Source organism: Rhododendron vialii, chromosome 13a (assembly GCF_030253575.1).
Source record: "Rhododendron vialii isolate Sample 1 chromosome 13a, ASM3025357v1".
NCBI lineage: Eukaryota > Viridiplantae > Streptophyta > Magnoliopsida > Ericales > Ericaceae > Rhododendron > Rhododendron vialii.
The window spans coordinates 34,311,843-34,327,180 of record NC_080569.1 but is presented as its reverse complement, the minus strand read 5'-3'; the positions used below and the strand labels follow the sequence as shown (position 1 = coordinate 34,327,180).

General features: G+C 38.7%; 2 protein-coding genes across 3 annotated transcripts; one reads left to right on the top strand and one right to left on the bottom strand.

Moving 5' to 3' along the window:
• Window positions 1-648: 648 nt before the first annotated feature.
• Window positions 649-7,112, bottom strand: LOC131315346 (mitochondrial dicarboxylate/tricarboxylate transporter DTC). 2 transcript variants are annotated; one of them, XM_058344514.1, is made up of 6 exons: window positions 6,959-7,112; window positions 5,911-5,994; window positions 4,748-4,809; window positions 2,366-2,727; window positions 1,106-1,320; window positions 649-1,007 (listed from the first exon to the last, which is right to left on the bottom strand). In XM_058344514.1, exons 1-6 carry the CDS (start codon window positions 7,073-7,075, stop codon window positions 951-953), a joined length of 897 nt encoding a protein of 298 aa, XP_058200497.1. In that variant the 5' UTR covers window positions 7,076-7,112; the 3' UTR covers window positions 649-950. The 2 variants fall into 2 exon arrangements, with proteins under 2 accessions (XP_058200497.1, XP_058200498.1); XM_058344515.1 differs by lacking the exon at window positions 1,106-1,320 and having other exon boundaries at window positions 6,959-7,106.
• Window positions 7,113-9,316: 2,204 nt separating this feature from the next.
• Window positions 9,317-13,505, top strand: LOC131315342 (tubulin alpha-5 chain). Its single transcript, XM_058344508.1, has 5 exons — window positions 9,317-9,732; window positions 10,827-11,041; window positions 11,131-11,330; window positions 11,614-12,122; window positions 12,876-13,505. The coding sequence occupies exons 1-5, from the start codon at window positions 9,620-9,622 to the stop codon at window positions 13,186-13,188; spliced, it is 1,350 nt and encodes a 449-aa protein (XP_058200491.1). The 5' UTR covers window positions 9,317-9,619; the 3' UTR covers window positions 13,189-13,505.
• The last annotated feature ends 1,833 nt before the right edge of the window (window positions 13,506-15,338 follow it).

Genomic DNA, 15,338 nt, shown 5'->3' with positions numbered 1-15,338 from the left:
TACCCCCGACCAAGAAGCAGCTAATGACAAAAATTAAGCAAAAAAGGTGTAGTGGCTTCAGTTTCTGGGTTCGGACACCCTACCGAGCCATGGCGAACCGAGGTCTCACAAGTGCACCAGCCCATGACTTGGCGAAGGCTTGGGAAGGTTCCGGTACTCTGCTCGATTAAACGATCAAGGAGGGGGTTCCGGAATAGGCTTCGGCAAGGACTTGGTCCAGAGTTCCCGAAGCCGCTAGAAGGAAAGTAGTTATGCTAGGAGGGACCCAATGGGATTGTGAAACAAGCATGATCATTGGGGATCTAACCTGGCCACGCTCCGTAACTGCCTTATCCCTTACATCATATATGACGTTACCTGAGGCGGTTACCCGAGCGTACCTTCCATGCGCTACCTTGGAGGCCAAGCAAAACAAGATCTATAAATACAAAGAGACTCTAACCTAAAGAGGTACGTCATTCTATCCTAACCTTAGACCTAAACACCTCTCCTTACATCTAACTTGATCGTCGGAAGGTCACTGGGCAACCATTGCCCTAGTGACTTCTTGTAGGTCCAGCGGGAGGAATGCGAAGCTGCGGAGTAAGGATCCTAACCTGAATCACGGTTAAGATCCCGTCAAATCGAACCCCTATAAAAGGCAATTGGTTCATAGAACTAATTCTGACTACGTCAATTATTTTTGCTTGATCAATTGTATCTCAAGAACCCCAAATAAGTATGGGAGGAAAAAAAAGGGTAAAAACCTTGTCTAAATCTGCCCCAGCCCCCAAAACTATAACCCAGTCAGATGCAATACAACAATTCTCAGTCAGTGCAAAATCTTTGGAGCAACAGCTTGGCTCAAGGGCATGAACTACGCATAGCCACCACAAATACAACACGACCAAAAGAATTATTCTCACTGTTAGAGCTCAACTCCATTGAGATATATCTGCATCTGCACACCACTACAATCCAACAGACTTCTCCAGCTTTTGGATTTGGTTGAGGAATATCCATGTCATCTGCAAATGCCGATAATTGAACTATTAGGACACACACACACGGGGAGAGAGAGAGAGAGAGAGAGAGAGAGAGAGAGAGAGAGAGAGAGAGAGAGTACCATGACATGGGGTGCAATCCTAACACAATATACGGGAAACCCGGTATAGAATTTTAAGGGTCCACCAGATTTCAGGGTTTTCATGGCACAATCTAAAGAACCACTGTACGGGTATTTCCCTTCAGCATCAGGTTGCATCTTCTGTATTTGGGTTTTCACATAATCAAATGGTAAACTGCAAGCTGCAGCAAAAAATCCTGAAACCGTACTGGCCCCTGAACAGAAACAACAAAAGATATTACCTGTCGAACAAACATTAACAACGATGCTTGGAGAACCATCAAGCTATTACAAATCCCACAAACAAACATTCCACTATCATTGCTTTCCGTTGTTTCAGATCTACTTTAAGAAAATACAAATTAGATTTATAATCCTATGGCTTAGGGAAAGCTCATGTTCCAACTCAGACTTGCGTCAACTAAATATTTTGCACGTATCCCCACATCTTGTTTCCTGCATTTTTCGGAAATTCCCATGTTGTGTGTCCGAGTCCGTGCTTCTTAGATGTTTCCTAGCCTTTTTGTTCTGTATAGGATAACCAGTGATAGGCATGTATACAGGTGGATTTGTATTGAACTATTAAGCGTTGACATTAGCATTTGTTTTTGAAAGCTCAAGTGTCCGAGCCAGCTTATGCTCATGTCGACTAATCCTGGGAGACCAATCCCACCGTCCACCAAAGGATTGCCCAATTAAAGCCAGAGCAAGACTCTAGTAATATACATTAGCATATTACTAGATACAAACTCTCTCTCTCTCTCTCTCTCTCTCTCTCTCTCTCTCTCTCTCTCCTGCCCTAGTATTTCATTCCCTTTGTTTCCGTTCTGAATTCTTTGCTGGTGTTGCATCATTTTGTGCTTCATGGTGCAGTTTGCCTCCTTTACCACTTTATATGCACTGGTTGCTTCAAACCATCATCGCTCATATGGAAAGTAAAAGAAAATATCATTGTCTTCATCATCAGCCATAACAAGAAAAATAGCACAGCACAAAGAAAGGGTTCCATTAGCCTTCATGCGTCCCAGATACTCTATCCCCAACTTAATTTGACCCCAAACTGACGCCCAAAATAGGCCATAACAGGTCCTCGTTAATAAGTAACAGCCTAAAAGCTAAAGATCACTACCTTACAAAGAAAGTACACATTAGTAGTAACATAAGACATATACAACTAGCTATTTGTATCCACGTTGATGCCAAATAATGTTGAGCAAGGTTGGGAAGAATTAATAGTAGTCATTAGATATGAAGTCTTACCCAACACTGTAGCTGTTTCACCAAAACCAAGAGAATCCTTGCAGAACTCCACACTTTGGTCATAAGAGGCAAGCATTCCCATATTCAGTGCCATTGCCCTCACAACAGTAGGGCCTGCACCTTTCCATAGTGACAAAACTCCTTCATCCGCCACAATACGATAGAGAGCATGGAATGCATTTGTGTAGTTCCGCCTCTGTGCAGCAGGTAAGGTAGCATCTGCCTGCATTCGAATGAGCGCTAAATCTGCTGGACTACCAACAGATGCTCCAATTGCTCCAGCAGTTAGCCCACACAAAGCCTTCTGATATAAAGGAAGGGGCTTTCCATCATTTGCCTCAATCGCCTTATTTGTCAAAATCCTGACCACCCAAAGGGAGAAAAAAAACAAGTACAGTACTTCTATTAAAGGATTTAAATTTTAAGTCATAAGAGGAAGGTCATCAATACACACATCACAGAACCATGAAAGACTGAAGGTACCTCTAACCATCCACATATGATTGTGTATCAACATACAATCTGCATACCATACACAGACATGAAATGAATGTGACTAAACAGTCAAGAACACGGGAGGTATTCCCTGATAGTCCCCCAAATGCAAATATTGAACTTGAGGTACTTGTAAAATGGAACCCTACTTTAGTGACATCATGTCCCTTCGAAGACATCCTATAAGCTGTAAAGAGCAATCTTCGTCTCAATTCTACACTGACCATGTTCTCCGAAGAGTTCAATGCTATTTTGGATCAACACGACATTAGAACAGTGTCCAAAGGCACCTAAAACAAGCCATTGAAAGTACAACAATCCACTGTGCTCCACAAAGTCTTAAGCTGGCAAGCGAAGGTTCTGCCAAAAGGGGGAGCCTCAAAAGCATGTGAGATTTAATCAACACTATGAAACTAGATATTTCCACTGTGATTTGCAATTGTGTTTCTCAAAAGCAAAAATGGTTCCGAATTCCAAGATGTAGACGTAAATTGCAATTTGTGGAACGGTCATAAGGAAGAACGTGCAGTGCTGAAACTACGTCAACTGCAATAGATGAACTTCTTGCTTGCCTGCCACTCCTCTGAACTGAGCAACCTATGGGGAACTAGGTAAGCAGTTGACTCCAAAAGAGTACTTCATTGTGGATGCAAGATTTCTCGGTTTCTTGTTGTGTCCAAAGCAAATCAAGAACTACACAACGTGGTTTAGTGGTATCATGAAGGCATGATTTATCCAATCCTAAACTCTATTGTCCATTAAGCCAAAAACCAAGAGACTGCATTTGATAGCATGGTAGCTAGCTTAAATTTTGAGAAATAAAAAATATCATCAGCCTTGAAGTATACGAGTTCTCTGCTTCCTTCAGATACCAGTATGACTGAAATGGCAGGCAAACATATGACCACACCTCCACCCCACCCAAAAGAAAAAACTAACCAAAAGAGAAAGGGGAATAAGTAGACTAGATGTTCAATTAGGCACCGTTCAATATCGGTTCTTCTTCTGTTCCCACAACAAACATGGATATTTCAGTATGAATAACCTACACAAACATGGCATACAATTAAAGTGGCTTGTTTGATAGCATCAAACGTCTGTGACAGGTTTTAGGGTATAACTTCTGCTTTTGGCTGCCTCATAAGTTTCGCCAGTCTATATGCCACAACTTCTGCTTCGGCTTTTAGGCCAAAAAATAGCTTTTAAAGCTGCTTAAAGGCCGATTGTGAGAAGTATTAATTTTAGTGCACAAATTGAACTTTTTTGTGGATTCTAAAGTTATGACGGACGCCCATATTATGCCGATTTTGTTTTCATGGGAATCTGGCTTAAGTTTAGACATCCCTGAAACCTAAATAAAGCAAACAACGATGCTTTGATCAAGTAACTCCATTCAGGTTGGAACTCTTCTCACTGACTGTGCATGATAATTATTTGCCCAAGTTTCTCATGCTACTCCTGCACATTTCACAGTAAATGCCTAACCAGTTTCCCTAGAATTATTGCTTATTCATTTTATAATGAAGCTGTTTGAAAATACTTGATTTGAAAAGTCCAGGAGCCATTATCTGATGCTTCCTTCTCAACCATTAAAGGAAACATAGTCCAAGTCTTATGTTCCAAGGCTTGATTGAATTCTGTGATTCCATAAATCAACAGATTTACAAGAGAGAGAGAGAGAGAGAGAGAGAGAGAGAGAGAGAGAGAGAGAGAGATGGGTCAATGACAGGACGGTGAAGACGTGAAGTAATTAAGGAATACAAACCAGGACATAGGAAACCCAACTACTTGAATCCACCAGGGCAACTGCATGTTTGTGTGCTTGTGTGACTATCTGTAAGCACAAAACTGATGTTTCGTTTGCAGTTAATATTGAACAATACTTACTTAAAAGATCCAAGTCGGGCAGTTGTATATGTAGCTTGTCTAAGCAGTCCAGCAGAGAGCCCCTGGTCAAGAATAATCAAAGTTAGACGGGATGTGTTATCACAAGTGTGATGCTTGAAGAACCCACTACTACAAAGCATATATAAAAGTCCCAAAGAACATGCTCATAATTCTTAATACTCTGCGGGCTGAAATGATCGTAGCAGTGGCGGCTCCAGGAACTTTTAACTTGGTGTTCAGGAATTATCTTTAACTCTACCAGCTCTATTAACCAGTAGTATATACACAAAATTTCATATGATAATACAAATAGTACGATTAGAAAATATAAAAGTACATATGATTTTACAAAAAAAAAAAATCTAGATGAAATAGTAGTACATTTTGAGCCAAGTAAGATTAAATTGGCCTATAAATCTAGTAATATTCAAATAGGGGAAATTGTGGCGAACAAGTTGGCACGGATCTTTTTGGAATTATCTTCTTTTTGGAGATGTCGAGTTGATTGTCATTCAGAGATAAGTCAAAATATGATACTGATACTAACAGATCATTTTTTTTACTTTTTATGCTTTAAAATTTTTATCATTAGAAATATGTACCTTGTTCGAGCTAATGCATTAGGTATTCAATTATGAATTATCTGAACTAATAGGTGTTCATAATATAAGGCTGTGTGTTCAAATAAAGCCTAAATAAAAATTAGTACTAATACATGACCACTCTACCCGAAGGGTAAAGCCAGATCGTAGGGGAATGGAAAAAGGGCAGTTTCTTAATAAGAATATCTTTCCCTATTACCCTTTTCACTCAACCGAAGAACCTGATATTATCCATTTGAAAAAAGGGCAGTTTCTTGCTGAGATACCAAAACATGTTTTTCTAGTTCAATTACCTCAGTTTTTTGGGCAATAAAAACATCTTCAGTTTTTCTATGGTTCTCAGTTACTTCAATATTTCTCTAGTAGGATGGCTGCATTGTTGGGTGCAGTTGCAGGTATACATCCATGCCCTGAAAAGTTTCTTTCTCATGTTACATGCACTTAACGCAATAGATATGTTCACCTAATTACCTAAATTTCAAATGAACTGCTATACTGAGACTCAATGAAGCAAAAGTTACGTCAGAACAAAAACATCAATCCGTTAGTAAAAAAACAAACCTTGTAAAAGGCGCCAATACCATCGTTCTTCAACATGTTCCTTGTCACCTCTGTTGCTGAACCCTGGCCCAACTGAATTCTCACCTGTAATAGCCAAAGAAAACCCATCAAACCCACTGCTCAAGTCCCACTCAACACTGCAATCTTTTCAAAACTAAATGCAGTAATATTATCCAGGCACCAATGTGACGGAACCATGCATGGCCAAATGAAGTAGACAAAGGTAACTAAAAGCACACACCCCCTTCACCGAAAGCAACTAATCCAGTGGTTAAGTCAGTCCCCCAAAAAATGGGTAAAATGATGATGAAGCCTAAAGAAAAGGGAAGGGAAGCAATCGCCACCCCTTTCAAGGTGGGAAATGGAGCTTTCAAATCCGCTAAAGACCTACGTTCCCTCTCACCCAAATATTCAGATAAAGCGCACATGCACCACATTCAACCCCTTTCTTTTACTTCTCCTTGGAAATCCTCTACACCAGCTATAAAAGATTGTCTTCACTGACCTAAGCATCACCTGAGCAACCCCAAAATACACAGAGGCAAACCCAAATTTTCAAAGCCACAGCAGAGTGTAAAACGAAGTGGCTCACCAACTCTCATGCACCCTTGCAAGTACAGCACCACTCCATCAAAATGCCAACTCCATGCTATGTCCGGGAACAAATTAAATCCTTACCAACATAGGACAAAGTATCATATCGCCAATGATATTTCCACAATAGTCTTAGTAACGACGCAACCAATCACTCTACCAGTAGTCACGCACAAACAGAACAGAACATTTCAGAAAGACCCGTTTCATCTAAAGGTTTGACACCTTCAAATATTTCAATGCAAAGCACGAAATCAAAGAATTTTAGCAGACAAAACAAAGAGCAAGAATTTAACTAAGACCCATTTGCCATTTGATCGAAGATGTGAAACCCTTCAAAAACAGCTCCAACATGGAAAAAAAAGACGTCTTTCCAAAACCCATCACGTACTAGAAGAAAACACTGATACATATATATACTAAAATATTTAGATAATCAGTTTGAAATAAGTACCTTAATCATATCGATGGGTTGGATGACACAAGTAGCGAGCATTCCAGAGGCTCCGCCATTGACAAACGGTTTGACTGTGGGCCATACACCACCGAATTTCGGCTTCTCCTCTCCCATTCTCCTCTCTAGTAAGAACTAACTAACTGTGTGTGTTGTGTGTGTGTGAGAGAGAGAGAGAGAGAGAGAGAGAGAGAGAGAGAGAGATTCTGATTCTGTGAACCCAGGAGGGCTGCAACGTGGCTGTAGGCGGAAGCAACGTATATGAATTTTTGTTTTTCGTTACTTATTCCTAATCTACTCTGTCCCAAGGGTTTTGGGAGGAGACTGAGTATTTACGGGAATCGACTGCTGCCTAATTTTTAATTTATTATATTCTAATAAATTTAGAGAAGAAATAAGTGTTTATGAAAATTAAACTGTGCCCATATATGTAAAATATAAAAGAAGTACCAATTGCACTCCATTCTAACAGTGAATCTTCGACTGGGCTAAATTGTTGCAAAGTCCTACACCTCATGTTTTCGAAATTATTGATTAGATTGTGAAGGAGTACAAAAAATCCAAGTACCGTATCATCAGGAAATTCTATTCGCGCCCTCGTTATTCATTTTTCAATACCACACGTTCCGATAATTATATTGGCACCCCTCTCTTTTTTAAGCACCCCATTTGTTCGCGGTTGAATTTTTGGAGGAGACAATAAAGAGACGGATATGACTGAAAGAAAATTTGTCATAGACGAGAATATGCATATGATTGATTTGTTTTGAAGTTAGATATAAGAGCTGGATATATAATGTAAAATGATATCGAATTTCTAAGTTCACTATTTTTAAATTTAAAAATAAATTCTTATTTTTTAAATAGTTATTTAAAAAAATGGAACAGGCCTAATTCATATAGTATCAATATATCAGAGTAAATAAGCAAAAAATGTAACGTTGATTATACTAACCCACTACAAGAATAGTGTGGGCTGATGTCACAATCTAATTACACCAATGTGGGACTCATTATCCCACAGACGAAAACTTGATTCGAATTCGTTCTTTTCCTTTAATTTCCTAATTTGTGTAACAAAAACATCAACGACGCCAGTGAACCACGTGATAGCGAGAGAGATAAAACAAAACCTAAATAGCGGTTGGGGGAGACAGAGTGAACACTTGACGCACCCGGGCACCAACCAGATACACAGAACAGTGATCACATATGTTTTGCTAAAATGCCAATAGGCGTCCTCTTGTTTCCTCTTTCGGTCAGTATCCCTGTAGTGGGTCAGTATAATCAACGTTACATTTTTTGCTTATTTACTCTGATATAGTGATACTATATGAATTAGGCCATGTTCCACTTTTTTAAATAAGTATTTAAAAAATAAGAACTTATTTTCAAGCTTAAAAATAGTGGTTGACAAGTGAGTCGCCAATGGGTGTCTTGGTAATCAATTAAGATGCTTAGACATACACAATTAAAATTTCCTCTACTATGCAAGTATAAATATATGTTTACAATTGACTCATTAAGAAGCGTGAACAAATTCAAGCTCTTGTTAAACTTCAACTGATTGGCTCGTTAAGTTTTCATTATGTTCGAGCTCGAGCTCCCCAATGATTTACAAACAATTTTGAACCAGCGGCGGAGGCAATGTACAAGCACGCGCCCCCACTGCAATTTCTAATAATACCAGTTTTACCCCTAAATGGCAAAGGCCATGGCAAATTTGTATCCAAAATTATACACATTTTTTTCCCTTAACACTTATATCCCTTAATATCTTTGTCAAGTTTCAAAATAAAGTTTCTTTTACGCATTTGTTTTTCATAAAGACCTATTATCTACATGTATATTGATATTTTATCAAATTTTACGTTCTAGGTTCATTTCTTTTATATTACAAAATTGTTCACTATGAAGGATAAAAAAATTTAAGACAATATTAATTAACAGTGCTCCACCAAACTAAATTCCTGGTTAGGTTACTAGCTTGAACACGACACAAGTCGGGACGCCTTCCACTTGTTTTTTCTGTTTTTTAATCTTCAAGCCTTACCACTTGGTTGGTTGGTGACCAGTATTTGCTTTTTTTAATGAACTGTTTTGGATGATTCAAGTTAGTTACCTTCCAAAGCCAGTGGTGTGGTGTGGTGGCACCAGTAGTCCACTTGCAAAAGTAGACCTGCGTCAGTTTTTTACGCAAAGGAAAGGAAAGGAAAGGAAAGGGATCTCCTCCTCTACTCTACTCTACTCTAGCCCTTTTGATTTACACAAGTACCCATTACTTGACATTGTAGGCCAGCCTAACAGGTGAAGGGGCAGAACGGTCCTTACACATGAACTGTTGGGTCCACTGAAAGGCTGGCGCCCAATGGCGGGGGCACCTTTTCCCTCGGACTCCAAACATTCATCAAATGCTATTTAAAGAGAAGACAAATTAGGAACGAAGGAAGGAAAGACAAGTGTGCAGTGCAGCCAGACATAGAAAAAGAGAAGAACTCGGGACAAACACTGCTTTTTCCTTTTCCGTCGGTTAATATTGAGGAGAGAGATCGAAGAATTAGGGTTCTGTTTCTGAGGCTTGGATCTGTGGTATCGTTTATAGTCGGGTTCCAACAAATCCAAGTCTAGAGAGAGAGAGAGAGAGAGAGCGGGAGAGGAGAGATGAGAGAAATCATAAGCATTCACATAGGGCAAGCAGGTATCCAGGTTGGGAATTCGTGTTGGGAACTCTATTGCCTCGAACATGACATTCAGCCCGATGGCATGATGCCCAGGTACTCTACTATATCCATTCCTAGTATGTATTTTTGTATTACGTATTTCATGTGTATCTTATGGATCGAAATGTGATTTAGGTTCTTAGTTCATACATGTGAAATGGAATTGGTCTCATGAATGCGCATCCGTTTGGTTTGGGTTACGTGGTCGATAAATTTACAGTTTTTATCTGGTGATTATTGTTCACCTAATGGTAAAGTGAAATTATTAATAAGCCATTTGCCTTTATTTTGACTGATTATCTACACTAAGATAGATTTGGTAGTCGCCAAAAAAGTGATCCAATCAGAATAGTTCGTAGATATCAAGTCGTGTGATAGAATTGTTTTTTCAATAATTTGTTATTCACTTAATTACTGTATGAAATTGCAATTATAGTTTGACACGTGGTATTTGTTCTCTGCAAGTTTTAGGGTCATGAGTGTATTTTCTGCTTGGTTTATTCGTTCTTATTTCCTTTCTCGTGCTTCGGCAATGGTATGTAGTTTTGTTGGAAGTTGGATTGAAGTTTAGTTTGAGTTTTGATGGTGTTCATTGTCCTTCCATCTCTCGATCTAGTTTTGTGGTTGCTCAAATTAGCATTAGTTTGGAAACTTGTGAATCTAGCTGGTCTGTGTTTCGCGTTCGATCTCATTCTTTTTCGGATGTACTAGTTTTTGGTTTCATAGCGCTGGTTTGCATTTTTCTCCCACATTGTGCCGTGTGCGTTTATGGAGGTCTTGTCCGGAAGGATACTTGAAAAATCAAGTGCCTAAAGGCTACAGCTTGCTTAAGTAGATTTAATCAAGAAGTGGTACTTAAGGAAATATTTTGGAGAATAGCTGTGGTTTTATGTTGAATACCAGGATAAGTCGTAGGGGGCATGGATCTAAATTACTTGTAGGGAGTAGTCTGTCCCTCAATATGATTTTTGGAATTTATGAATTTCGTTGGTACATTCCATTTTATATGTATTGATGTCGTTCATTCTGGATTGATTTGTTTTCAGTTTGTTACTGCTGGTTTGCTTTCTCTGTTTCTTATTTGTCCATTTTGGGGTCTTATTCGGATTTGAGATGAGTTTCTTATACTTGTTATCATGTCTTGGCAGTGACACATCAGTGGGTGTTGCACATGATGCGTTCAATACCTTCTTTAGCGAGACTGGTGCAGGCAAACATGTCCCCAGAGCTATATTTGTTGACCTCGAACCAACCGTTATTGATGAAGTCAGGACAGGCACTTACCGCCAGCTTTTCCATCCGGAACAGCTTATTTCTGGAAAGGAAGATGCTGCTAACAACTTTGCAAGAGGGCATTATACAGGTAATCTTCATTCTTAATAAAACTTGCAAACAAGCTTTTGGACATGTTCCCTTTTGCAGTCTTAACCTGATTTTGGTGTTGTTTTGCAGTGGGAAAGGAGATTGTTGATCTTTGCCTTGATCGAGTGAGAAAGTTAGCAGATAACTGCACTGGTTTGCAAGGGTTTTTGGTGTTCAATGCCGTTGGTGGTGGCACTGGTTCTGGTTTGGGGTCCTTGTTATTGGAACGGCTTTCTGTGGACTACGGAAAGAAGTCAAAGCTTGGGTTTACCATCTATCCTTCTCCTCAGGTGCCTTGAGTAAATGTTGGATCTTCAATTTCTCCCATAAAAGGGAAAAAAATAAATAAATCGCTGCTTTTTATTTAGTTATCCAAGCAGCATAATTTGGTTTACAAGGGACAGGCTCTAGATCATTACTCCATGAACCATCATAAAACTAAATTAATAGTGGTTAAAATAATTTCAAAATTTATCAGTTTATTTCTCAGTAAAATCAGAAACTCCATAAAAAAAACAGTAATTCCACTTTTGGTTCTGGTGATATCGGTTGATAACATTTTATTTATTGCAGGTCTCGACTGCAGTTGTGGAGCCCTATAACAGTGTACTTTCTACGCATTCCCTCCTTGAGCACACAGACGTGGCTGTTCTTTTGGACAATGAAGCCATTTATGATATTTGCCGTAGATCCCTAGACATAGAGAGGCCAACTTACACCAATTTGAACCGATTGATCTCCCAAATCATATCATCTTTGACAACTTCCTTAAGGTTTGATGGTGCCATTAACGTTGACGTTACGGAGTTCCAGACTAACCTTGTGCCGTATCCCCGTATCCATTTCATGCTTTCTTCATATGCCCCAGTTATTTCGGCCGCAAAAGCATACCACGAGCAGCTATCTATACCTGAGATCACAAATGCAGTGTTTGAGCCCTCAAGCATGATGGCAAAATGTGATCCAAGGCATGGGAAATACATGGCCTGCTGCTTGATGTACCGTGGAGATGTTGTTCCGAAGGATGTTAATGCTGCCGTTGCCACTATCAAGACCAAGCGGACTGTTCAGTTTGTTGACTGGTGAGATAAACTGCCTACTGATGAGCCAATGACTATTATTAAGTTCGAGTTGATAGAAAACCGCACTGTATTCAAACAGTTCATGGAAAATCACCAAAAATGGTTTTGGAATCGGAAGTTTTTAATTTTAAAACCATTTTCATGTTAGTACTGAATTGTTACAACTGTTATCAACTAAGCAAGAGCTATCAAGTTGCATTTTCAAGTTGTACTAGCTTCATTCAACCTGATTTGTTACTTGGACCCCCATCTATCTCTTCATTTGGAGTTCCTTCTTGTTGATTGATGTCATAACTGAGTGGTACCTCTTTTTGTGTTCAATAAATTGTTGGTGAAAGCAGTTTATTTTTCCTTGTAGAATAACTTCTTTTTGCATGCCAGAAAAATGGTACCTTGACCGTGGCTGAGTTTTTCCTAATTCTAGAAAGTAAAATTCTCACAACAGATTAACCATAAAGTAAATCTTTCTACATTAGTATGGTTTAAGAATCAGATGGAAAGTAAATCTTTCTTCATTGCAAAATGGATGGGTCTTGCGTATTCACTTGAAGGGGACTGTTTTGGCCTCCTTGTATTTTTGGCTGAAGGACATTGCCTTGTTCTTGATTTTGTCATTCGAGCAGATTAGAAGCTTTTTTTTTTTTTTGTTGTATACTTCTTGTGTACGAAGGCTGTTCTCAATTTCGTGCCTATATTACAAGTTAGTGGTCGATTTGTGTTTAACCTGTTGTATGGCTGCTTTGACATTCACAGGTGTCCTACTGGATTCAAATGCGGCATTAACTACCAGCCTCCAACAGTGGTACCTGGAGGTGATCTTGCCAAGGTGCAGCGAGCTGTGTGCATGATCAGCAACAACACAGCAGTGGCAGAGGTGTTCTCCCGCATTGATCACAAATTTGATCTTATGTATGCCAAAAGGGCATTTGTCCACTGGTATGTTGGTGAAGGCATGGAGGAAGGGGAGTTCTCTGAGGCTCGTGAAGATTTGGCTGCTCTTGAGAAAGATTACGAAGAAGTTGGTGCCGAAGCTGTGGAAGACGAAGATGAGGGCGAAGATTATTGAGCTGACTTATGTTTGGGGAATTGTCTTTGGTGTGATTGGTTAATCTGAGCAGTGCTTAACCTTGCGTCTCTCTCTGGTGTTTCATTTCTCTCCCGTGTTATCATTCTCCTCTCATGTAATGAAGAAGTTAAAATTTGTGTTTGCTATCTACTAAAGTGTTTGCTGTACCATGAAAGAAAAAGTGGGTTTTTAGAAAGTTTCGTCCTTTGATTCCGTTTGGTCAGTCTCGTTTTATGGCCAAAATAACGGATGAAAAACCCATTAGTGGATGAGATATCATGACAACTATTACTATTTCCACGGTTCCTTGAGGATTAGTACTCCCTCTGTCTATTTTTTAAGTGTTTCAGTTTGACTTTTACGCTATTTTAAGAGTCAACATAATTGTAGCTTCAAAATATTACTTATATTCTATAGAGACATTATCATTACAGTTTGCTTCATCAACTTTTCAAAAGAAAATATACTTTTAGGGACAAAATAGAAAATGTATTAATTTTTATCCATTAATTTTATAGAAGGACATTTATTTAGGAACAGTTCAAAATAAAATACAAGATACTTAAAAATGAACTGAGGAAGTAATTGTTGTTTTTGTGGTGGTACAGCAGTTTCTTAAAAGAGATGTCGGTGGCTGTGGAAATTGAAAGCTCTGGAGCAATATTCCACACCAATCAAAACACACGTGGTTTCATTTTGTTTCTTAATTTACCAACATAAAAATCATGGGTCCCGTAACTTTTACCGACAAATGTGGAGTAGCACATGGCTTTGGAGTACACTACATGGCTTTGCTCCAAAGAGCAGAGAACAATTAATTCCTCCTGTGGAACCGGCTTCAAGCTAGAATCTCAAGCAGCCTTGTCTTCAACTGCATTGAATTTGCAGATCGAGTTGATTCTCGTTTTCCTAGTTGTGTTCTTGATCTCTTCAACAACTGGTCGGCTTGTCTTACAATGGAGGTTAGGTTTCTGTGAGGGAGACAAGCTAGGGTCGAATATAATGAGAATATATGGAGTAAATTAAGTGCTTCATTTCCGAGACTCTTGTTAATTTTAAACCTCGATCTCTATCGGATCGATCGAGAGTGTTTAAGTAACCGTTCAAAATCTGTAAGAAACCAAAAACTCACTGATGGTTTCTTCGCTCACATGCAGATTTTGATCTTATATATATATATTGGCTGGCACGATCATAACAGTACCCCTAAATTATATATATACCCTCGATCCCTCTCCATTAACTACTTCTGTTTTATGTTTGGTGTTCTCTACATTAACTTCTACTTCAGCTAGCTAGTCAGTGTCACCCTTTGGTAGTTCCTTTTCGCAACCGTACGTTAATGGTACTCCTTGCAAGTGCATGCGTCCGCAACCTGAGTGGATGAAACTGAAAGGCGCCATATTTGATTGTAGGGTTTTTTTTTATTTTTTATTTTATAACATACATCTTATTGAACTATTAAATATATATATATATATATATATATATATATATATATATATATATATTTTTTTTTTTTTTTTGTCTACAGGAAGGATATATTGATATAAACCTTACCCAGAGGCACTTACATGATATAATACAATTGTCTTGGACAAATAATATATTACTAGTACATAATTGAATTTTCACTCTGATGCAATTACATAATACTAGAGTTTATTGCATCCTCTTGAATTTGGACCAAAAACGTACCAATTTTGATGAAGAGAGTGCCTGAGAGACTATGACTATGTCTAACTAAATCCTTGAATACTGCTATCGAAATAACATTGATATCAAAAAGTTTGAAAATCATTGGTCAATACAGCTGTCGTTTGTATTATAATGTAGGACAAAATTTTAATCTAGATGAAGAAATTGCAATTCATTTACCACTAGTTAATTCACCTACCTAGATGTTACTATTGCGAAATTATTCAGTAGTCCGGGAGCACCGTTACGTGGGGCTCCGGACCACTCCACAACCGCACATTCTCATAGGGTCCACAACTAAGTGTGTGGACCCATATAAATACGTGGTTTTGAAATGGTCAAGATCACTACGTGGCAGTGCTCCTGGAATAAAGTTTTTATTTTTTAAATACTTATTTTCTGCTTTACGAGACAAGTTATTCTCTTACCATACATCTTTAATTCAAAAAATA